Source organism: Xiphias gladius, chromosome 1 (assembly GCF_016859285.1).
Source record: "Xiphias gladius isolate SHS-SW01 ecotype Sanya breed wild chromosome 1, ASM1685928v1, whole genome shotgun sequence".
NCBI classification, from domain to species: Eukaryota; Metazoa; Chordata; class Actinopteri; order Istiophoriformes; family Xiphiidae; genus Xiphias; species Xiphias gladius.
The window spans coordinates 31375934-31400550 of NC_053400.1; the positions used below are offsets into that span (position 1 = coordinate 31375934).

Below are 24617 nucleotides of genomic sequence, written 5' to 3' on the forward strand. Positions count from 1 at the left end.
TCATTATTGTTGCTTGGTAATGCAGTGCACGGATTTCAAATTGATCTCTACTTTAACCTGCACGACCAGACAACAGTAGGTTAAGTTTGACAACAGGACTCTGTACCTTGGTAGGTGTGGTGTAAGTGGCAAGACGGGAGTACCAGCGGCTTGCCTTCTCTGCCACACCCTTCCCAGCAGAGAACACGCTGGTCTTGAAGACATCCAGCGTTGGTGTGAGCAGAGTGTCCAGAGCAAAAGAGGAAGAGGAGGGTGAAGGCGACGCCAGGCTCATCCTGTCTGCCCTCTCTCTGTAGGGGCTGGGTCGAGGGCTGGGGCTGGGGGTGGTGCTTGAGCTGCGACAGGGGGGCGACGACCACAGACGTTGGCGTGAGATGGGTTGGGAGGGCGAGGGCGGGTGGTAGGTGCGGGAGCGTGGTACTCCAGCAGTCCTGAGTGGGGAGCTCTGGGGCAGGCTGGCTCTGCGGGGGGCTGAGAGTGAGGAGGGGTGGAGAAGGAGGGGGCTGGCTGGGTCCTGCAGGTCCAGACTGGGAGTGCGGCTGCTCAGTGGGCTGCCCATGTAGTTCATGTAGAGCTCTATCTCCCGGGCCAGGTTCCTACGGGCGCTCGGTGTGCTGGCCTCATCCCCTTCTGGGTACCGATCCTCACTTTGCTGCTCGGACTGTGACTCTGCTGCCAGCAGTGAGAGAGGGTCGTAGCCCATCTCAATGCCTGTGCGCTTGACACCTCCTCTGGATGTCACGTTGCTAATGGCGCTGTAGCTGGCGCTGCGTGCAACAAGTTTCTTATGAGGTTTGTTGGGTTTATGAGAGCTGATGCCAGGCCCTGTGGTGGGCTTGTCTAAATCCAGATCCTCCAAATCAAAAATGGCCTCGGTATTACTTCTGTCCTCATCACTGGAGTCCTGTCCCTCCATTTCCTCTTCCTCCTCCCTGTGAGCCAGACTTCTGGCAGCGCCCACCTTAGCAGCAGCCCCCGCTAACCCACCCAAAGCTAGCGAACGAGGCCTCTTACTCTTACTGAAGTTGGCCCCGGAGAGAATTTTGGCATCCGCGCCCAGGTGTCCCGCGATCTTCTCTGGGTCGGTTTCACCCTGGCTCATACCCAGGCCGAGGACAGTGGTGCCACTGCTGCCGCTGCCCACTGTATCTCCGCTCAGACGGCGGCCCCTCACGCCCTGCCAGTCGAGAGTCGAGCCACTGCTGGCGCTGCCCACCACCTCCTCCAGAGCACTCTTATGTCTCCTGAGCAGACTGTTGGTCTGGACCTCACCGATCTCATCCAGGGAGGAAGTGAAGAGGAGACCTGCAACATGGCCTGAGAGAGAGGGAGGGGCGGGTGTAAGAGCCCTTTTTTGGTATAATGACGTAATCAGACCCTGCCAAGAGTTCTGACTTGAAAAGCAGAGGTGTGTGGCGCCAGTAAGTTTGAAATGATGCAGAGGAGAAAATGTTTGCCTATGAAATTAGACTCTGAAACGTCTATTCCTAGGAGAATCCTGTGTTTCTATGTTGAGAAACAGTGGGCATTCCCAGGGAAGAAAAACATTTCAGTTCCTCACACTTTGCAAAACTATTAACTCTATTTAAATTTCTATTCTCTACCTGTGCTGGCTGAGCTCTTGGGTTTGCAGGATGCATCGTCGTATGGACAGCTGCTGCGAACAATGCCACGGGGTTTGAAGGAGGAGTGGACCTCCATGTCCAGCTGAGGAAGGCAGTCCTTACTTCCTTTGGCGCTCTCTGTCTCTGACACTACAAAACACAAAAATTACAATTTAAAATGGTCCTTTTTAACTATGTGCACAGCTTAAAATATTGTACTGTTCTTAAATGAAAACCCACTGAAGGAAAACGCATGACTGAAATGCTTTGATGTGCATGAGAAACCAAAAGAAAGAATAATCTCTGGAGGAGACAGGAAGATCAAGGCAGAGGAAGGGGAAATCCCGCGTGGCTACGAGGCTGCCAAGTTTTCACTTTTTAGAAGGTACAGTAGACAGAAATATCAGGTGATATCAGATTAGAGAGACTACTGACAAGAGCTGCAGTCGCTCTCCTTCTTGTCATCCTTGTCAGGAGCGGTGTCCTGGGCACTGGGGTCTCCTCTCCGAACCTCCTCTTTGGACAGCGAGTTATAACCCAAATCTGACTGATCTCCTAGAGAACAAGAGAAACAGAAAGAGAACCAGATTAAATTGAAGAAAGGGGACACAATAGATAGTGAAGTCTCTGATATTAAACCACAAAATCACAAAAGAAATACAACACAGCGGATGATAAGTAGGATTCAAGTAAAACATTTTCATAATTGGACCTAGTTTTTCAAAACAGTTGCACTTGAACACCACTGCATGTGAGTGGTTTGAGAGCCGAGTCGTTTATCGTCACAGTATCTACTGAACACAACCAAAAAAAAAAAAAAAGCTTTTTGGGATTAAAAAATGTGAATCTACTGGCTAGCTTTACACTGTGGTAGGAGAGGTAAACGAAACATAAGAGGAAAAACTAGGCATTTCTTCCCTTTCATCTCCTCAATTCTGGGAGAAACATCGCTTTTGCAGGGAGAGGAGAGAAAAAACAACTAAGCTGTGCTGGATAAAAGAATCGTCCTCAGGTCATGCAGCTCTCCAGTTACTGTATGGAAACAAACTGCAGTTTCACAGTTGATAATGGATTTGACTTTTAAGACTTGATGTTAGGGAAAAAAAAAAAAAAAAAAAAAACCTGCCGTCACTCCAGGCTGACTTTTCCATCTGCCTCTAGAATTTCCCTTGGTCTCCAGGCAACCAGCTGTCCTATGATTTGTTCTCCCCTTTCATCTTCCCCAAGAACCTCCCTGACCGTCATCTCTAAATAAAGCATGAGGCGGCGTGGCACGGCTGTAATACAGTATGAAGCCACTCACAACTGATGGCAAATGACAAAGCCCATTCCAGGACTGCTGTGCTGTGAGCTCTGGATCTCTTTGCACACAAGTCAAAGTCTCCCGCAGAGGTGCCATCGCCGTGATTAAAATTATTTCCGCAATCAAAAAGAATGCGCCTCTTGGTAATTACTCAACATAATTGACATTGAAAAGTCACTCGGTGGTGAAGCGAGGAGTGAGAGTAGGAGAGTGAGAGCCAAAGGGAGATGAGCAGTAGAGGAGCAGCAGACTGATGTGCCGGATAGAGAGACGACACAGTGGAGGAAAGACAGAGGGGAAGAGAGAAACAGAAACAGAGTGACAATGAGAGGGCCTAAGTAATCAGAAAATAAAAACACGGAGGAGCAAGTGCGTCGAGACAGAAACGCGACCAGAGAGAAAGACAGACAGGCAGATTGACAGAGAGATTTACCTGGGTGGTGGGTGGCTTCTCTGAGCTCAGAGCCCCCCCAGTTTGAGTGGGCCACCGGGGCCCTGGCGCCCACGCTGCCGCCCCCATGGCTGACTGCATGCAAGGGCAACACAGGCAGGGCCAGAGTGAAGGGCAGGGTTAGGGACAGAGCAGAGCAGAAACCACAGCCGCAAAAAACCAGGGAGAGACATGGATGGACAACAGGCACGAAAGGAAGGTGGAAAACCAGGCAGCGGAGGGAAGGAGGTTTAAGAGGGAGACGAGGAAGAGGCCGGTCGGTGAGTGGGACAAATGAGGAAGGAGGATAAAAAATGTCACTGAGAGAAAAGAAAAAGATGTAGAACAAAATGGCTGCCTGTGAAAGATGGAGTCAAGCAGCAGCCATTGGAAGTGTACCTGTGCTAGATCTATCATCAGTAGGGTCTACTTTGACGGAGTCAGTGGTGTAGGGGCTCTGCTCGGCCAGGTTAGTGTCGGCAGAGCTATCCAGGCTGCCGTGACTCACAGCATCCACGTCGCTGCCATCTGCCCAAAGACAACAGCGAGTTAAAGGAAGCTGAGCGCTATTTCTGCTCCACAAGGGGTCAACTCTTCTTCTTAATATTCTTTTAAGAATGTTTTTTTTAAATCTTTAACTGCTGATTAGCAGGTGACATGAACTGTCCCAATGGGTTTATGTTCTGTAGTGTTTTTAATGTCACAAAGTAAAAGTATATTGATGACGTCTGGCTTCTGTGATTTGATAGAAATCCAGCTGAACCACCATATATAGTAAGAATGATAACATGAGAAATGACTGTTTAAAAGATTAAAAATACTACATGACATATTTACTAAAGTAGATAATTTCCAACCACCAGGATAAAATGCTGTAACATTTTTATTTGTGGGTCCCATAGTTCCCATATAATTTCCTAGAATGGAACTGATGTGCATCTGTAAATATTTAGGAAGGTTCCTATGTAAATTAATTTCAACTAATGGCTAGTGTAGTCTAGATTATTTTAGTCAGTGCACAGCAGATCATCTGAACATGCACAAATGTGTAACTGGTCTACAAGAAAGCACATACATAATTTAAGTTATTTCGAGGCCATATAACTGTTGCAGAGTTTTCTCTATATGTTGCCTCTATTAAGAACCAAATTACAAAGTAGTTTCCAGGAAACTTCCTATGAATATATCAGAAAATAACATGACATGTAAAATTAAGTACTGGCCAGTTATTTTCACATCTTGTGTCACCTTGTAAGTATATATTATATATGATGTTTGGGGCAGGGTGGGGGGAGTTTTAAAAATCTACCATGTACTACGAATTATGTCATCAGTAGAAAAAAAAAAAGATGAGGAATCCAACTGTGGCTCGTGTCTTAGTGGTGTGTATAAATGAGTGTGTTTAACAGGAACCTTTGTCTCTTTCAAGCTGAATCACCACTGAACTACGGCGAGGAGTGCTGAAGAACACAGCGCTTACCACTGCTAACAGAGAGTATCTTAAAAAAGCAGGGATTAGCAGCAAGGGGATTAGCATGCACTGGGTGTGCAGTTGTTCACTGGCATGCAGGCGAGTTAAATCACACAAACTGAGATCCTTTCAACTCTGCTGGTCATTTATTACACCTGACAAATTTGATGATAGAAATGCTGGGTAGTCTGATTTTCTTTTCTGAACTTGGATGTATCCATTTGAGACAGCAGTTGGGTCATGTATTGTTTATAATGTTGTTATGCTTCGGTGTCCTTCCTGTAAGTCTTTGATCGTCATCTATTTAGATTATGTTTAATGATCAATTATCATTAGCTACTACCAAGTAAAGTTTTTCCAAGTGTCTGCATATTTGCTATCATTCCCTGTAATGCTATAGTTGACTAAAGATGTCTGTAGACACAATACATAACTACTAAAAACAGACGCTGACACGAGCAAGCTTTTCAAATGTAACACTATCAAAAACGTCTTGCCTTCTTGGATAAAGACTCTCTTCATTTGCTATTAGTTGTTTTTTATGTGATGGCTTTTGTTTATGTTTTCCCACACCATCGATGCAAAGACTGTTGTGAGCTGTTTGCAGTGTTTCTGCCTGTGATTCTCTCCGTTTTGGCAGCAGTGACTGATGCCACTCAAACTCAACACTGTCTTCAGTCATTATCCTGAGAGCAAAAAAGAAACCCAAATTCTGTTGATTGAGGTTATAATGATAGATGCTGGCATTTGATAGCCAGCAGTCCCTAAACAAAATAAAGTGAGCACAAACCACGATCTGTACTGTTGCCCATACGGAGCTTTTTAAAAAATGTTCTTAACGGGTGTGTACGTAAGAGAAGTTCAAGTCCTTCAGGTTTGTTTATACCGTCGTTCACATGCAGATAGGCAGTATAAAGTTTAACAAACCAAATGCATAAATGTAATAAAGTAAAATCCTAACCCAACACTAAATTCACCTTTTGAGTGAGTAAACTATGTGAAGCCCTTTTACTACAGTCTCAACTGATTGTGATCCCAGTCTGTAGTGTTCATAGTTGCTCTGGGTTTGAAGGCGTTTTTTTGAAAATGTGAAGGGGTTATGTTCAAGCTAAAGCAAGGTGTTAAAGTCCAACTCTAATCACATTTAGTCATCCTTTTTTACAGTCTTAACTAATGTCAATGTGCTTTTAAGTGTGCTGTTTCTTATGAAAAAGAATAAAAGAAAGGTCTTGGGGAAATATCAGAAATCCCCCTTTTCGTCTCAGCCGGCCGGAGAGGCCTGTCGCTGTCTGTGTTTGATTGTCAGCAGCTGGCGAGCTGTCAGAGTGCCAGTGTTGCATCGTGGGGAACGAGTGACAAAGTGCACAAACTTGTGCTGTAGCGGCGCGTCGTGGACGAACGTCGTTTTGTTAGTGGTACTGAAGACTAACAACAGTCAGTTACTACAGACCAGCGTCTCACCAGACCGAAGTGACATTTGCAAGTTGGCATACTGTTTAACGGGCTGCAGTTATGCACCGGTGAATGTATGTTTGGTGGCTCGTTCAACAAGCTAAGGTGCAGGACAAGACGTGTGCTCATGTTTGTGAGGAGACTTCAGCAGGAAAGCTAAAGCGGGTTGTTGGTCAGAGTCTTTGGTTCCTTTCTTGTGTAGCATCTGCTGTCTGGCTCAGCGTGACCGTCTGGTCTGCCTGTGTTACAGCACCGACATTACTGCTTTATGCAACATTTGATTGGCTGTATCCAAATAGCGTATCCATCTAGCTACCTAAAAGTAATTCATCAAAGTATTTTTTTCACAAAGGAGAACACAGGGCAAGCGATCCACAGAGCAGATGTGTGCGCTGTAAGCAGACAGAGACATGCAAATTAATATCAGTTGGACTTTAAGTTTCTGTAGGTTGGACTTCCGTAACTCCGGTTTAAACATAAACCATAGATTTGGAAATTTGTCAAGTGTGTAAGATCAACCCGAGTCTGTGCATCAGATTCTCTTAACTACCAGCAACAGAGACAATGACAGCACTCCTTTTCTCAGACATGCAGGACGTTATTGATCACAGTTACCTGACAAAGGGCTCTGGGTGAGGGGGGCATGCCGTCGTAGAGCCTGTTTGAACTGCGCCACGCCCAGAATGACATTTCTCAGCTTCATCCACAGGAAGTATCCTCCTCTGGTGCTGGAGGGCCAGGTGCTCTCCAACACCGCCTGGACACAAGGAGAAAAGAGCCAGAAGAGATGGAGGAGGAGGAGGAAAATTTCAGAGAGAGAGAGAGGAGACCGAGATAAGATGGCTGAAGGAAACATGTTGCTACCAAGTTACTTTGAAAAGTCTCACATTTTCTTTTAGCAGTGTCAGTCAGTTCATATTTAATTAAAATTTTGAAGTATCTTTTCTATTTCAGACTGTGAAATGTTCTTATATTCATCTACTATTAGTACTATATTCATGAACACAAAGAGTATGAATATTATATGAAATGCAGCACCGAATTCATTCTGTCAGTTCCAATTCGACATTTTGAAGTGAGTGAACCAAAACTGACCCAAACCCTGTTCCATATAAAATCATCTCGAATGAATTTTTCATCAAAAGGCATCAACTGCAGCGGTATTGGATTCACAGTCGCACTTGGCATCAGAAACGGAAAAGGAAAGCCACTGCAGCAACTGGCGGCCAAGTCACGTTCGACAGTTCTTGTCTGCTCCTAAAATGCGCTTCAGAAGCCCCCGGGGGGAAAAAAAAAAAGATTGGTATGCAACTGAACAGGACTGGGTTTATTACGCTGGCTGCTCCTGTATGGAGGCTCTGAGGATCTGGGCCAGGTGAAATGAGCCTGCCCTCCTGGAGACGCTGTCAGTGATTTTGTTAACAACTAAAACACAGCAATCTGGCCATGGACGCACCGAGCATTTAACGTGGTAGCTATTGTTAAGGCTCTTCATTCAATGTGCTCGTGTGTAATATAATAGTCCGATATTTGGTTGGTGTTTTCAGCAGCTTTATGTTCTCTTGTACGGTCTCTTGTTAACCTTTTATGTTGAGTAAATGTCCTTTTCAGTTCTTTTCCCCCATAAATCACCAAAACTTCCATCTTTCAGTGTTCTTCTTTACCATTTCTCAGGTGTACAGAGCGAAGAGCCCTAGCTGTGGTAGCTTTGGTGGAAGTGAACTTGAAATGAATCGCGCTATTACATAGTGCCTTGCCGCGAGTGCTGTTCTGCAGGGAACTGGTATATTTAAACTGCAAATGACACACTGTAGACAGGGATCACTACAGCAAACAGTGATGACTTTGGACTGGAGATCCCTTTACTGGGGAACGTCAAGGTTACTTTAGCTCCGCTTTCCTAAACAAGTTCTATACAATGTCAGGAGGAATCCTCTTTTCAGTTTAGTTTCAGGTGCGTGTTCTGGAGCTGCCGATCCCTTTTAATTTAGCTCAAGTTCCTTACTTGTTTCAGTGAGGTTTCTCACACACACACACACACACACACACACACACACACACACACACACACACACACACACACACACACACCTGCAGCGAATACAGCTTGTGTCTGTGGAGGAATCAGCCGCTGTGTGACTCCAAGCCTTCTATTTCTAAGATGAAATAAGATCCTCTGAGCTGTCAAAACACATCGGAATAACCTTTACTGCAGCCTTGTCTTCTGACAGTCTGCTCCCATATCACCCAATTTACTTTTATGCTCCCCGGGTTGCCAGATCAGGGGCAGGTTGCTCTGATAATAGAGCCACGATTCATCTTGACACCTCGGTGTGATCATCACACTACACCGTACAACCTTGGAGGGGGGAAGGGACTGCAACCGTCACCAGTGTTTCTTTCTGTCTGAAAGCCGGGTGTCTGCAGAGGCATTACTGTGATGAAGTGTCTCTGCTGCCTCCCAAGTATCAGCCAGAGAGGAATGAATTTTAGTGATGAGGCGACCGAGCACAGTGGTGTAGTCACTTGGATCGTTTATGTGGCTACTGTGATTCATGAATAAACAGTCAACATTCAGGATGCACTACTGCTCTAACACATATCAGTTTCCTAAGCTACATTCATCAAAGACATGGCTTTAATTTTTGAGAAACTGCATTTGTTCAGTAGTCAGTTATAGTACTTAGTTAATATCATAGTAATAATAATTTAGAATATTAAAGTAACTCCTGATGTGTCTCATCTCATTTTAATATTCATTTTATCATACTTTTAATTCTTTCTTTAATCACATCTGATAACAGCCACAGTGACACTTTCTGTTGTACTCAACTGTGAGTTTGGATATTTTCTCAATATGTCACTATAACGTGAGCATAAGGACAGTTTGAGTTGAACAGCAGCCAATGCTCCAGGCGTTTCGTATTTTGTTGCTCAACCTCAGTCCGTGTCCTCATCCACCAGAGCTGATGGAAAAGGGAATATCCCACTGGAAAGTCTTCCCAGAGATTGTTTTTTTGACGTTTGGCCAGCATGAGTGTTTTCACGCATCAGTCAAACTTGCAGTAGAATAAGTACAATATATATAACACGCCCAAATCGGGAACACCACACCCTGGGTGACAGTATGTTATAGTACTTTGGAGTCCCAGTGCTAATATATTTTATTAGTGAGTGTGTAAGATATTGCCAATGGATAGTTATTGGCCAGTTGAACCCATTACCCACACTTAAACCCAAGGCCTCTTTCTTGTAAAAGTGTAAAACGCATATCTGATGCCGTTAACTTGCCCAGAGAAATAATGTGCTCTCTCTGGTGTTGTAATTTTTGCACAACAATAAAAGCCCCAGCCGTTACTGACAGATTTGCATCACACGTGATGACTGGAGGTATTTACCTTGTTGTAGTAGCCATAAGTGATGGCATTGGGGTGGACTCCAGCCTTCTTCATCTCAAAGAGGACCCTGACGGCCAGGACAGGCTGACCATACTGTCCACAGAGCTGCATCAGCACCCGGTAGCAGACCTGTTTTTGTACATTTAGGACTGTTTTAGTAGAAGGATAACAACCTGTAAAAATGTACCTTGGTTGTTGATGAAAAAAGCAAAGTTAACACTCAAAAAAAAATGAAAATGAAAAAATCTAGGTACCCATTGGTTCAACTAAAGTGTGAATATTGTCAAAAATCAGTAAAAACTAACAATTTGTTTCTGGTTGAATAAATGTCATGCACTTGTTTTTGAGAATGGCTGATGTACCTCGTCAGGGGGCTGCAATTTCTTTGCCTGCATCTTCCTGAGGACGTCGTAGGCGGTGCGAAGTGCCCTCACCTTGGAGTGGCACACTTTTACGTATGCCGGCAGACAGATAAACCACAGACCATAGCAGTGACGTAGCAGGCACTTGGACCACAGCTGAGGGATGGAGGAGTACTTCTTAGCTATCTTCTGGGCCAATTTGATCTCCTGTGGGTGTAAAGAAGAGTACCAGAAAATACGTTTTTTAAAAGCACAATTCAGGCTCAAGGATATGTGGGCCTTTAAGTTTTACATAATCTGAGTGTGCAAGTCAAATCAGAGTCCTCAAAGTGGCCAGAACTCTAAATCTAGAGTGAAATCAAATCCTTTCGATACCTCCTTTCACTCTTACCCAAAGGAATATTATGCATTTCTTACAGCTATTACAAAGGGAATAAAACTTCTTTTTCCTTAGCAATTTTTTGAAATGTGTGGATTGCTTACAGAAGCTCTACACGTATGCTGAATTGTAAAAAAAAGGTTCATTTGGCTCTCATTTATTTTGAGATTAATATCTCTTAAAGTATCATCTGAAACTAGAAACTTTTGCTCTCTTTTTTAAACATCAGCTCAGTATCCAGACAAATACGTCAATAAATGAATGTGTGACAGCAGTGAGTTACTGTTGTGCTGACCTGCTTGGTGCGTCTAAACATAGGGGCGGGGCTGGTGGGACAGCTGTGCCTGGCAGTGAGTCGGGAGGAGGGGGTACGCAGGCCCTCCACAGGGTCAAACAGGTCAAGACTTAACACTGGGAAACCATCGTACCTGATGAAGAACATACATAAGCACAAAAACTCTTGAGGAATCAACCAGCATTCAGTGTCTGCAAAGAAAAAAAGAGGTGTATTTTGGCAACATCTAACATGAAATGATTCCTTCCAAGGTCTCATCGATCATAAATATGGTTTGTTTGTAATTATCTACAAAGAGAGCTGATAAAAAAAATCTGGAAAGCTGCTGGTCATTATGGTTTATTAGGGGAGCTTAACATAAGTGGTTCTGAAAAATCTCTTGGCATAAATTATTTAGAGCAAAACTTGACTGCAGGATACAAATGGCACATACAGTGCATTAAGAAAGTATTCAGACACTTTTTTCACATTATGTTATGTTATGTTCTTATGCTAAATTTAAAAAAAAATTATCACAAAGGAAAAACTGAAATATCACACTGACATAAGTATTCAGACCCTTTACTATGACACTTGGTGCCTCCCATTTCTCTTGATTATCTCAGATGTTTCTGCACCCTGATTGGATTCCACCTGAGGTAAATTCAATTGGTTGGACATGATTTGAAAAGGCACACACCTGTCTATATAAGGTCTCACTGCTGACAATGGATATCAGAGCAAAAACCAAGCCATGAGGTCGAAGGAGCTGCCTGCAGAGCTCAGAGACAGGACTGTGTTGAGGCACAGATCTGGAGAAGGCTCCGAAAAATTGTCTCTTGGTTTCATCTGGTCTGATGAAACCAAGACTGAACTGTTTGGCCTCAGTTCTTAGCATCACATCTGGAGGAAACCAGGCAGCACTCATCACCTGCACAATACCATCCCAGCGGTGAAGCATGGTGGTGGCAGCATCATGCTGTGGGGGCGTTTTTTTGGGGCGGGGACAGGGAGACTGGTCAGGGTTGAGGGAAAGCTGAACGTAGCAAAGTACACAGATATACACAGATACGAGAAGACTAAAGGCTGTGATCACTGCCAAAGGTGCTTCAACTAAGTACTGGGTAAAGGGTCTGAATACTTATGTCGATGTGATATTTCAGTTTTTCCTTTTTTAATAAATTTGCTAAATATTCTAAAATGAATTTAAACGGTTGTAGCATAATGCTGCAACATATCAAAATGTTGAAGGGGTCTGAATACTTCACGAATGCACTGTATTCAGATCCACACACTCCAGCAGTAGTGTTCGTTCTTTGGTCCCAGTAAGGGAGCTGGACTCCTGCTGAATGATTATGTATGAATTAACTTCAAAATCAATTTATTTTTCAGATTTTTCAATTTTCTTTCTGCCGTTAAGTGTCTGTCTTGGTGTTAGTCTCGGTTAGTCTCAAGGAAGATGTCAAAAGGGAAGATGGCATCTTTCAAATTTACAAACAATATTATTAAACTTGTTTGTTTACAAATTCCACATTCTGATTCAAAAGCTTAAGTAGCAGCCTGCTGAGGGATTAAATCGTTGACTTTGCATACGATTCAGGTTACTGGTCAATCTAACAAGGCTACACATTTAGTCATTTCTGGTGTGAAAGCTTGGTTAAAATCGATGTAGAATAAAACAGAAAAGCTAGAAATTCTAGAAAATCTATTCTCCCATTTGAGAGGAAAGGTCATTTTGTAACCTGTAGCAGAGTGGATATTCCTCCCCCTCAGGCAGAGGAGGCAGCTCTGGAGGTGTGATGAAGACTGTGTGCTCACTACGCTGGGATTCATCAATCTCTATCAGCCTGGACTCCTCCGGCCTTTCACTGTCCACCTGCAGAACACACAAACAGGAACAAGGAGATGTTTGGGTGGTGGTACCAAGGCCCCTCATATATCACAGCCGAGAGAAGTAGGGAGTACCCCATTGGACAGGTGAGAACTTCAACACAGATCTTGAAATTATGCCCTGTAATAAATATGTCAGTGTTTGGCCTGACATAGGCAGACTCACCTTAAAAAAAAACAAAAATCCAAAAAAAAAACCCAACACTTTTTTTTTTTTAACTGAAGCATAATTTCTATACAGCTTTGTAGCCGTCACTCTGATGGCAGGATTTCTACAAGATGAGTTTTCGGGAGAGCTGAGGGATTTTGACAGCCGGTGACCTATATTTCCCGAGTGAACATGCTTCCCTTTTTCCTTCGTCTGTCTTGTTTTTTTATACTTAACTCTCCCTCTCCGCAGCTCCTCTCTTACACCACACACACACACACACACACACACACACACACAAACACACAAACACAACCAAACACACACACACACACACACACACACACACACACACACACACACACACACACACACAGACACACACACACACACACACACACACACAAAGCTGAATCTAGCCTGTGCAATTCAGTTCTCCATCTTCCTCCATTTGTCTTCCACAGTGCAATATAATCTTTAATGCCAAGTCCTTCAAGTCAAAAATTTGAAAACTTAAATGACAGAACATAATACATACAGTATGGGCATAATTGATTTTAAAAAACTAATGTATTTATGCTAATTAAAACTTCAAGATTGAAATATAATAAAAAGAGGACAGGATCAAGCCACAATGGACAGCTAGGTCTGCAGAAAAGATCACTGGTGCCGACCTACACTACAGCTAGGTCTTGCACTCCTCCCGAGTCAGAAAACGGGCAGGAAAACTCACTGCAGACCCTCGACACCCCAGACATAAATGATCCAATGTCCTCCTACAGTTTCTTATATATATAGTATACAGCCAAAACCTTAAAACCACCTGCCCAATTTTGTGTAGGTCCCACTCGTGCTGCCAAACAGCTCTGCTCCGCCAAGACATTAGCATCAGATCCTTTAGGGTCCTGTAAGTTGAGAGGTGAGGCCTCCATGGATCAGACTTGTGTTTCCACCACATTCCACAGATGCAAGATCAGATTGAGATCTGGGGACTTGGGAGGCCAAGTCAACACCTTGAACTCTCTGTCATGTTCCTAAAACCGTGCTGAACCATTTTTGAAGTGTGGCAGGAAGCATTATCCTGCTGAGAGAGGCCACTGCATCAGGGAATAACGCTGCCACAAAGGGGTGCACTTGGTCTGCAACGACGTTTAGTTAGGTGGAACGTGTCAAAGTCACATCCACATGAATACCAGGACCCAAAGTTTCCCAGAAGAACATTGCTGCCTCCGCCAGCTTGACTTCGTCCCATAATGCATCCTGCTGCCATCTCTTCCCCAGGTAAACGATGCACATGCACCTGGCCATCCACATGATGTAAAAGAAAACCTGATTCATCAGACCAGGCCACGTTCTTTCATTGGTCCGTGGTCCAGTTCTGATGCTCACGTGCCCATTGTGGCCGCTTTTGGCAGATGGCAGGGGTCGGAACGGGCACTCTGTCCGGTCTGCGGCTACGCAGCCACGTACGCGGCAGGCTTCCGTGCACTGTGTGTTCTGACGGCTTCCTATCATAGCCAGCGTTGAGGTTTTCAGCAATTTGTGCTACAGTAGGTCTTCCGTAGGACTGGACCCCACGTGCATCAGTGGGCCTTGGACACCCGTGACCCTGTCGCCGGTTCACCGGTTGTCCTTCCTCGCGCCCACTTTTGGTGGGTAATGACCACTGCATACCACGATCGCTCCGCAAGAGATGCAGCAGAATAAACCCAGTCATCTACTTCAAGAACTGACTGTTCACTTGCTGCCTAATATATCCCACCCCCTTGACAGGTCCCATTGTAGGGAGATAATCAATGTTATTCAATTCACCTGTCAGTGGGTTTTAACGTTGTTGCAGATCGGTGTATGTACAAAGCATTATGACCAGTCACAAATGACGCAAATAACATGGATTACCTTCTAATATCGGCGCCTGTCAATGTCTGGGATAGATTAGACAGCAAGTAAAGAGTCAATTCCTGTAATCAACATGTTGGATGTGGGATAACTGGACAGGTGACCCTGTAAATTCGCTTTTGTGAATTAACTCGCCTGCAGTCAGTCCTGTGTGTTTGATACTTGGCAGATACAGGTCTGCAATCAACTCTGCAGGAGCATCAAATTACTGAAAATGAGAGTTTCTACCAGCATTTCTCCAGCCATAACCCCCTATCCAGAAGATAACAGGTTATGGCTCCTCAGTGGTGACTAAAATAGCTCTGATTTTTATTAAAAAGGAGCCGTGAAGAACACATCTAGGTGACCAAATGAAACGCGGTGAGGGCAGTAGATGTCACATATCATTTTCATCAGTGACATTTGGATTTACTGCACATATTTTACCACAGCCATGTTGGTGGAGCTGACAGATGAGACTTCCAGTTTTCTGAGCGAATCTTAAAACGGGAGATCCGAGCTTTATGGTGGATATAAAAAATTAAGGGTCACGGAGGGAAGCATCATAAATTGGGAAGTGCTTAATGACAGACTTTAGAGCTACATTCAATGATTCTATTCATGGTGGATGGAAGGGAAGTGAAGCACTTACTGAGAGTTCATAATTTAGTCTAGTTTGTCTGATAGTAATTAAAGTTTGATACCAACCTCAGTCCAAGCAGTAAAGTGTCTATTCTTCGGTGCAGTCTAAAGCCTTTTAAGCTAAGAAAACTTCCATTATTTCACTTGGGCCTAATACGGCACATCAAAGGCTAATATAATGTTCCGTCTTGTTTCTCTGAGCACAGATTAAACCTCAATGCTAAAAGCACAAAAAAATGCAAGCAGCATCGTGTAACACAGGGTTGTCTGGGATCAGCTTAGACCTAGTACGAGTAGCTCAAATACCTGGAGGGAGAGCAAGGGCCCGTCCCACTACCCACACTTGCGGTATTAGCTAGTCAAGTGCCTACTTCTTTGACATAATTCCAGATGATTTGCTGGAACAAATAAACAGGATTAACTTTACAGTATAATAGTTACAATCAGATGATAGTAAAAAAAATGCACATTCAGGAGATGAGAGCAGTAATACAATTAGTAAAGAGATTAAATTGAGTTATCTAAAAGCACATAAGCCTGCTGTACATAAAAGAGACATAATATTTTTAATGATTTCTGTCAAACCTTTTAAGGACAAAATATTTCTCAAAATCTTTGATAAAATGATATACAGTATTTAACATGAGGGGATCAGTTATTCAAAATTATTCCCATGAAGATCAGATTAACTGCTAATTTTGCGTGACGACCATCTGCGGAGTTTCTGCCATAACTTTTTAGTGTTTGGACATGAATAATAATACTGATGCTGAATCCAACATGTCATTAACTTGAAACTTCTTCATATTCTGCTGATTAACGTTGATCCTAAAACCATCTCATAGGTGCACTACCACCAACAACTCGACTGGTTTTTCGCAGTACACCATGGTGAGTTGTGGGATACACTTAGCTCTGAATACCACTTCGAGGGGGTACTAGGAGAAGTAATTTGTACCTGTGGATATTCAAAAAAGATGTGTTTTATTGTTTGTTTTTTGTTTTTTAGTTGGAGACAACCTGCACTAGTCCACAGAGACTGGGTACAGCTGTAATAATGAAGAGACAGTCTGTCTGACAAGCAGGTCTGCTGTCCGTTCAGACATTAAAAAAAAAAAACAAACAAAACAAAAAAAACAAAACAGACAGGTGAGATGAGAACGTCTATGTCTCTGAAAGAACATTCAGCTCATCTGGATCAGACAGGGAGATTTCCCAGAGACTGAGAGCATGAGAGAGAAAGAGACACCCAGTCTGCAGAATGGCTAGAGATTAACTTAGTAGTTATCCACAGTCGGCCCAATATATTCAGTCTTCTGATCCCAAAATGTTCTCCCAGTTCACATTTTAATATTTTAAAATTTAGCAGTGACTTGTGTCGAGTTTCAAAACAACAGTGAAGTGGGACGAAATTTAGGGTTTTGGAGACGCTATTGTGAACTAAAACAGAATCAGGGACTGCATATTTAAAGGTGTATTTCTACAATCGAACTGTAAACAGACCAGAGCCCCGCCACCAATTTCTGAAAACAGTTTCAAATTAAGTGACAACTCTATTCCAAGAGGGACTAGCAACAGACAACAAGTAAAGTTTGTAATGGCTTTGGATGCTGTTAAAGGTTTGTATTGTTTCTAAACAGCTGTAAAATTGACCTATATTTTCAACTATGATCAGTTGAGAAGCACAAAAAATATGATTTATCACAAATCTCACTCCTCAATAAGTATACCTGTAATGTTTGTTAGATTCCTGATTGTTCCTTTAAATTGTGGTATTGATGTACTTATAGAATCCCAAAATTGTTTACAATAAATTTTGCCCTTTACTGTTCATAAGTTTATAACTTGTAATTGATGTAATTATATTTCATTTGTATCATTAGTTTCTCTTTGGTCTTGTTCCCCTGCTGGATTTAATTCGTTTTGTTGTTGCAACGAACTACTTTCCCTCTGGGATCAATACATTTTAACCTTATCTATCTGTATGTGACTGCTGTGTGTGTGTTTGTGCGTAGTACAGAGTCTTTTCGGGCTGAGTGGCGCAGTGTGCTTTCTCTCTTAGCAGATAATGTAATCCAGCCACAGTGCTGAAAGACAGACGATTTAATTGGCCATGGAGCCGACAAACAGAGAGGACAAGGAGACCCGGGCACCACCGAAGGTCTGGGAGCACAGGAAAGGAAGGCTGTGGATGTTGGCCTCTGGATTCACTTCCACAATGTCTCAATTACAGTGTGCGCGCGTGAGTGCGTGCGTGCGCACACACTCTCTCACACACACTCTCACACACACAGACACACACACACACACACACACACACACAGTAATCCAAGGACAGCCAAGTCTATTTCAGAGTCTGTTACAAATGCCACCTGCAGAAACCACTGACCCACAGACGTGACTGCAGGACCGACTGGCTGCGTGGACTGTAAGACTGCAAACACAAGATTTAACCTTCAGCAAACACACCTGATAGAGGAACACGGCCCTATGAGCACACTGGGTCATACACTCCCAGTGGAGCCCAGAGGATACACTGACAGCCTCTTCGAGGCTCTTCATATTGTCACACTGAAGGATACGAGCCCAGGGGAAGCACAAAAATCTAACCTCAAGCTCTGTTAGTGCTTCAGAAGTCACTGAAGCGCTAAAAGCCCTTACTCACTGGATTCATGAAAAATTGAAGGCAGAAATCTTTGCAGAAAATCGTGCGTATGGATATTCTATGAAACTGCACTTTCACAAACTGCCGTCGCTGCAGCTTTGCTGTGGAAAGTTAAAATTCTTCTAAGAGGAATCCAGACTCACCTTGGATTATAAAGAACTAATTTAAACATTGATAAGTGGGTGGGAAAACTAACGTGAGAGCTCAGGCTAAAGCTGCACGGGTGGACGGTTGTCTGAGGGCATACTATCTGCTTCTAGGATTCTAGGAGCCAATTATTGTTTCCTGTACAACCTATTTCAATCTTATGTAATTTTGTCGTCTGCTGGGACCATGCACCTAGCACAGCTCCCCCATCTGAAGACCCAGCTGTACCCAGAGCAGGTGAGAACCGACCAAGTAATATTAGACTTACCTTGCCTCCTTTGTCTGCACTCCGCTCTGAATTGTAGAGCTGCTCGCAAACGGAGGCAGAAAGGGGAAGAGAAAGAAACACTCAAGAAATCAGAAAAGAAAAGGAGAGAAGCAGGTTTGGTTTGAAGACAGGTGAAGTAACACAGGAGAGAGTGGAAACTACTAATACTACTATGAGAAGAAAAAGAGAAGCCTGTTGAGAAAAACAGAAGCACTCCAAAAGAGGGCAGACTCAGATGAGCACAAAATGAACAGAAATGGCAGAAGAGGAAAAGGGAGAACTTTTTTTGGTAGATTTTTATGAGAAGCTTAATTCTGCTGAAAATGAATATATACACAGAGCATGCTTTATGGATAACAAGCTCACTTTGTCCACACAGTCGTCAAAGAAGGCCAGGCTGGCGTCTTTGTCGCTGACAAAAGAGCACTCCTCGATAAAGCGGATGAACATCTGGGTCTTGGTCATCAGTGAGTAGAACTTCTGATGTGAGCGATCGCGGCTCTTTAAGAACCCTGAGGACATAAATCATTTATGTTAGACTTCATAAAATGACCGTAATTTTACCTTGCTGAAACTATATTTACCTTATTAATGTGATAAATGATCTCAATTTATTTCATCTGCTGAAAAATGACAAGCACCGACAGAAACGATGCACTTCTTTCAAAGGTGTGTGATTTTGTGGTTAAAGAATCAATTATCCCGTAAAAGGTTCTATATAACTTCCATTTGTTTTGGTTTGGATAACCCAGCACAATGTTATTAGTGTAATGGCCAATTTAGGGTGTACAAGAAAATGGTGATTAGCTTCCTTTTTAGATGCAGAAAGCAGCTTGACTGAGTAATAGGCCAACGCTGTGGTGTGACTGAAAGCAGGATGGATGGCCACTGGCTCACAGCACAGAGGTGGAAGCCAAACACTGGCCCTGCTGAGAAACACTTCCTGCAGCTGATGAATATTTTAATCCTGACACTGGCTGCCTGCAACCTGGGTCATCAATTGATTCTGACCAAAACTCCTCTCATTAGCTTCACTATACAGCTTTTTGTGTCTTTTTTACATCAAGTACAGTCTAAAAAGGCCTCTGGACACCCCCTGTTCCTAGCTAGTGATTTAATGATTAGTTAATAGACTCACTGCTTATTTGACAACAAAAAATTAACAAATAAATTTTTTTTTTTTTTTTTTTTTTTTTTTTTTTTAACAGTTGCTGCTTTTCTTTGCTTAATATCACTGTGAACTAAAACAATAATGCTCAGGCAATTTGAAGATCAGATAATTATGTGATTAATTCATAAACTTGTGAATAAACAAAGGAAAAATGCGACCTTCCACTAGGCATCAGCCCAAAAGAACGCAATCCATGTTTTTTAAAACATTGACACCGTCTGTAATGAAGCTTGTATAAGCCAATGACAAGGTCATCATTTATAAATAATATGGTAAAAAGGTGTATAAAACTGTACAGGTTCAAAATGGCAATTAATGTATTAGATGAGCCTGTGCTGACAGGAGCAAGTTCCTGGAGCTTTTGATTATGTGACTGATGATCTGATCTTCCTCAGCAAAGGGAGTTTGCCCAGCTGTCATGGAGTGCCATCAATCCAGAACAGCTACTAAATGGACCTTGAGGTGAAATTGTTTTGTCAACTGCCTTTTTCATTGTCCAGAATAAATTCTGAAACTCAACTTTTAGGATAATATGGACTCAGAGTCCTTAAAGTGCTCAGTGTGTGTTTGTGTGTGGAAATTTGAGCATCTAAAATTCAATGATGAACTTTAAAACATCAACAACAGAGCCCAACAGACATATAAAAACACTTATATTTTCATTTAGGTATCAAATTCTCTGTATTATCAAACAACTCATAACCCCAGACAGTAGTGATAAAACACTGAAGACAAAAGAGGTCATCAAAGTATTAAGTTTATTGTGACTAGAGCTGCAACGCTTAGTCGATGAAACAATTAGTTAACTGACAGAAAATTAATCGGAAGCAATTTTGAGAAGCGATTAATCACTTTGAGTCATTTTTAAAGAAAAAAAATGCCCAAATTCTCTGGTTCCAGCTTCTCAAGTGGGAATATTTTCTGGTTTTTCTTGGTCTTTCATGATCACAAACTGAAGATCTTTGGGTTTTGGACTGCTGGTGAGACAAAAGAAGACCACTGAAGATGCCACCTTGGGCCTTCGGAAATTGCGATGGGCATTTTTAACAATGTCCTGACATTTTATAGACTGAATGATTATTTGACAAATCGAGAAAACAGTTAAACAATAATCGATAATGAAAATAATCACTAGATGCAGACCTAGCTGGGACCTTAGACAGTTACAAATGTAGAGTAGAAGGCACTTAGACACACACACACAAATCTCATTCAACAGTTAACAGTTCCACAGTCTCTGTAATGGTGTGTGTTTGTTTATCATCTGTCTGTGGGATTTGAGTTTCTAAGTAAAGGGAAATGAAGATCCAATTTACATGTAAAACTATTAAAGTAACAGATGTTGGACTGAAAGCACTGTTATCATGTAATGGAGGAAACTGCTATATTTAGGGGCCAGCAGGAAAAAAAGATTATACTCAAAAATGAACACATTCTGTAATTCTTTCTTCTTGTGGATATTAGGTCCGAAAATGGGACAGGGTTTTCATACACGTGGTGCACAAGCTGCTACATCTTTCCTCAAGTCATTAATGTAATGTACTGCAGCCATATCTGTTTACTATACCATGTAACTCACACTGGACACGACCTTGACCACAGCTATCCTCTGGCAGAGCAGCCATGATTTCATGGGCTCTTAGTCCAAAGGGCCAGACTCAAGCCTCTGGAGCATTTTGCAGCTGCGGTGCTAAATGACTAACTGACTCACCTTCAGTCTGCAAACAGCCTTTAACCTCCAACCCCAGCATCTCCTCAAACCCCAGCGTTCCCACACAAACGGTTTCTGCATGTATTTACTCAGAGGTGGGGTTGGCCACTTATGAATGTTCATGTATTAAACAACACCATCTGTTTTTTAGGCTGTCCAGGTGTAGAGAGGAAGGTGTAGAGTTTATCTATTCATAGACTCATTAGGGCAAATCATGCACTGTAACTGTACAACTGTGACTCAAACTGGCTTCACAGCCTGGCTGAAGACTGAATAATGATTAGCAAACTAAACTTGTTTTGATGAGTGTCTGACATCAGTCCTCTGCTGGTGAATGTGTTCCTCAAACCTGCACACTGGATCTGTCTAATCACAGGCCTCAAATACTTAGAATATTATAGGTTTTCTCCACTTAACTGCTTTCAAATCAAATCAGTCTCTCAGATCAGATCTCAGATTAATTAAATAAAAATTAGCACGGCTCTGCGTCACAAGAACCTTGATTGAGAACTGATTTGAGACCGTGACTGATCTGGGAAACTGACTGCAGATAAGACGTGGCCTCTACGACATGTTTGTAGATAAAAACTGACAATAGTGACATTTCTCGAAGAGCTTACTGCATGTGCTAATGTGAGCTTGATGGAATTAACTGAGCCATTTATTCCACTAAAAATCAGAAAGATAGCTCAGTCAGGGGAAGGAATGACCACCTAAAAAATCTCTGCAAGCATACAAATTGGCAGCGACCGCATCAGTGCAAACAGGTTCTCCCCAAAATAAATATCACGAAGATTAAAGACGTTTGGCTTAAATATTTAAAAATCCTTGAGCATGAAAGTTCATTCTTGAAATTGACAAAATAAGGTCGATCATCTGTTCATCACTAGGACACCTGTCGGACCGTGCCAAAGCTCTTTTTTCTGTTTACATGACAGTACACAAATGTTTCTATGTTGGGTGACCTTTTAACCCACCACAATAAACCAGTACTTCTACCAAGCACACAACGTGCTCCATCTTTCTCAGGAGTTAGTGGTGGACCAGCTGGTCATGCACATGTCAGATTACTGGTATTAAAACAGCAGATCTTACACCATCTGCAATCAGTAAACAGTTTGGTGGGAGTCGCCATGGAGATTCATTTCTTTCAGAGAGGAAAAAATTGGCTCATCACACTGCAGTCAATAGTGGACTTGGTTTGGTCCGTGTGTGAGGAGTTGAAGGAGAATGCTGGAGAAAAGGACAGCTGGGTTCATTCATTCACCCTGTTTGCTGTCTCTCTGACCTGACCGTCTCTAAAATACTGCACAGGGATAGATGGTTTCAGTGGTCTGACAACAAGTGGACAGAATGACATTATTCCAGATACCTTGTAAGTCAAAAAGCGAGCTAGCGTCCGTGGCTTTCTCAGACGGTGCCTGGGTGATAGGTCGTAAGAATGAACGGTAGCCTTTCAAAATGGCTGCCATGAAACGCAGGAAGGCTTCCTGGATCTCCAGCTCCAGCGTGTGAAGGCTCTTCCCACAGCTCAGCTCTGACGTATCGCTCATGCTCAGCTCCAGCAGCCCATCGGGTCTGTACTGACCTGAAAACAGATCAAAAATACTAGATAAGAATCTCTAGGTTCAAATTCAACATTCAAATTAAAGGTTGACTCATCACTTCAAACTGAGCTTGGTGCTCAAAATGTGCCATCATTTGCATTTTGATGAGGCCGTTATGATCAAAGTGTATGGATTGAAAGGTTTTATGCCTGTGCACTGCTTTAAGTATTTAAGTAAGTATTCGTACGGAAAACGAGGATTAGGATTACGTAACTAGAATAAATAGATTTGAGTTGATATCCGAGTTTCTGAAGGACCACGAGGCTTAAATGTCTCAAGTGAAACCTCTGGCAGGCATATTCAGCACTTCTGGCAGCAACTGGGTAGATTTTCAACTTCACTGAATAAGAAAATTGATTTATTCAATTTCTTCAGCTCAACAAGCAGCAGCGTGCTCCATGAATATCAGGAAAAGTTGACAATAATACCATGAGCACCACAACTGAGTGCAGACGGGTAATTAGGAAATTAAGCTATGATGGGATTATTGCTGGCTTTCAATTAGCTGATTGGACTGAAGAGAGAATAAATTGTAAAGACAACAGAATGCAAAACTAAAGATGATGAATGAAGCCGAACACATTCTGTGAGGCCCTTAATTACCCACAGGTTTTTTTTCTTTTATTGGTGATACCGAAGTAAGAAAAGTCAGATTCACCGCTACCACCCTTCATTCAACTAAACACAAAATAAACAGGACCACAAAATGGAAAGGTTTGCTCAAAGTGTATTTTACCATGCACGCAGTACTGACCATGAAATGAATACAACAAAATCAAACAACTGACACATTTGTACAATCGTTTTCCACCAGTTCATATATAAGCTCAGCACTCACCGTCAACCAGCTGCTGGTAGAGATTGCTCAGCACATTCATTAGGTTTTTACAGGCTTTCTTTGGCAGGATCTTCCATGTGAGGGCTCGCTTATCTTCATTGCTGGAAAAGCAGAGGCGTACACTGAGCTCGAGAGAGATGCTGAGAGACCAAAACCAACAGGGACAGTGGTCGAGCCGTGGGAGCTCAGACCACCCTAAAGCTGTCTGGCTAGTAATGAGGCCAAAAATCATCAGTATAGTTACTGGCCTTACCTGACATACCAGAAAATTGCATTTTCTTCGTATTAAATCAAGTCTGACACTACAAAAATAACCATTTCCACCAAGGCGCCAAGAAAATGGCCTGGTCTCTACACTTAGAACTCCTGACCTGGCAGTAATGTGGTCTGAAAAAAATATGTAGAAAAGGAAACCATGTTGAGCTTTTAGGTGGAAGTGCTGAACATTATTGTGCTTATTGGCTAACTGCGCTGTAGTTAACCCTTCACACATGACATACAATATTCATCGTGAGAAGTCAACAGAACAGTAAAGAGAGATTAAGTTCAGCCAAAAAGTACATTTTACAGATTTCATTCCTCACATCAATAGCTTGCCTAAATAACTACAGCTATGGGAGGATTTGGGGTATTGTGCTCACTGGAAGATGGTGTTTGTGTCCAGGTCCACACAGCTCACGTCCGGTGGAGGGTCATAAAGATCAAAGTAGCGAGAGTCCACTCCCACAATAAATGGACAGGGGGCGCTCAACACATCAGCCAATGCCAGGGGGCACAGGGGAATATACGGGCATGGCCAGTGGAACGGGAAGATCATCTGCGGAGCAGGATGAAGATGAGGAAGAGAACGTTAGATGGAAAAGAAGACACGGCTTCTTCTGCGACCCATCAGTGATTTTCGAAGTTGTAGCTTCCATGACCAAAAGATGTTATATGCTGCTGGTTTATTAGTGTAGTTTCAAAACAAACTCCATACAAC

The 24617-nt window shown here is 42.8% G+C and overlaps 1 protein-coding gene across 4 annotated transcripts in view; it reads right to left on the reverse strand.

The window, feature by feature from the left end:
* The window catches only part of LOC120788419 (C-myc promoter-binding protein-like), a 77218-nt gene that overhangs the window by 18976 nt on the left and 33625 nt on the right, over positions 1-24617 (reverse strand). For 3 of the 4 annotated variants that reach the window (XM_040124234.1, XM_040124243.1, XM_040124264.1), the window contains exons 10-22: positions 24280-24455; positions 23639-23739; positions 22566-22781; positions 18678-18823; positions 12416-12549; positions 10695-10827; positions 10021-10227; positions 9659-9787; positions 6876-7017; positions 3737-3865; positions 2040-2159; positions 1605-1754; positions 107-1317 (exon numbers count right to left, since the gene is read on the reverse strand). In XM_040124234.1, coding sequence (XP_039980168.1) covers positions 107-1317; positions 1605-1754; positions 2040-2159; positions 3737-3865; positions 6876-7017; positions 9659-9787; positions 10021-10227; positions 10695-10827; positions 12416-12549; positions 18678-18823; positions 22566-22781; positions 23639-23739; positions 24280-24455 — 2994 coding nt within the window. The remainder of the gene's footprint in view (positions 1-106; positions 1318-1604; positions 1755-2039; positions 2160-3736; positions 3866-6875; positions 7018-9658; positions 9788-10020; positions 10228-10694; positions 10828-12415; positions 12550-18677; positions 18824-22565; positions 22782-23638; positions 23740-24279; positions 24456-24617) is intronic. The other variant, XM_040124253.1, reaches the window with a different exon arrangement.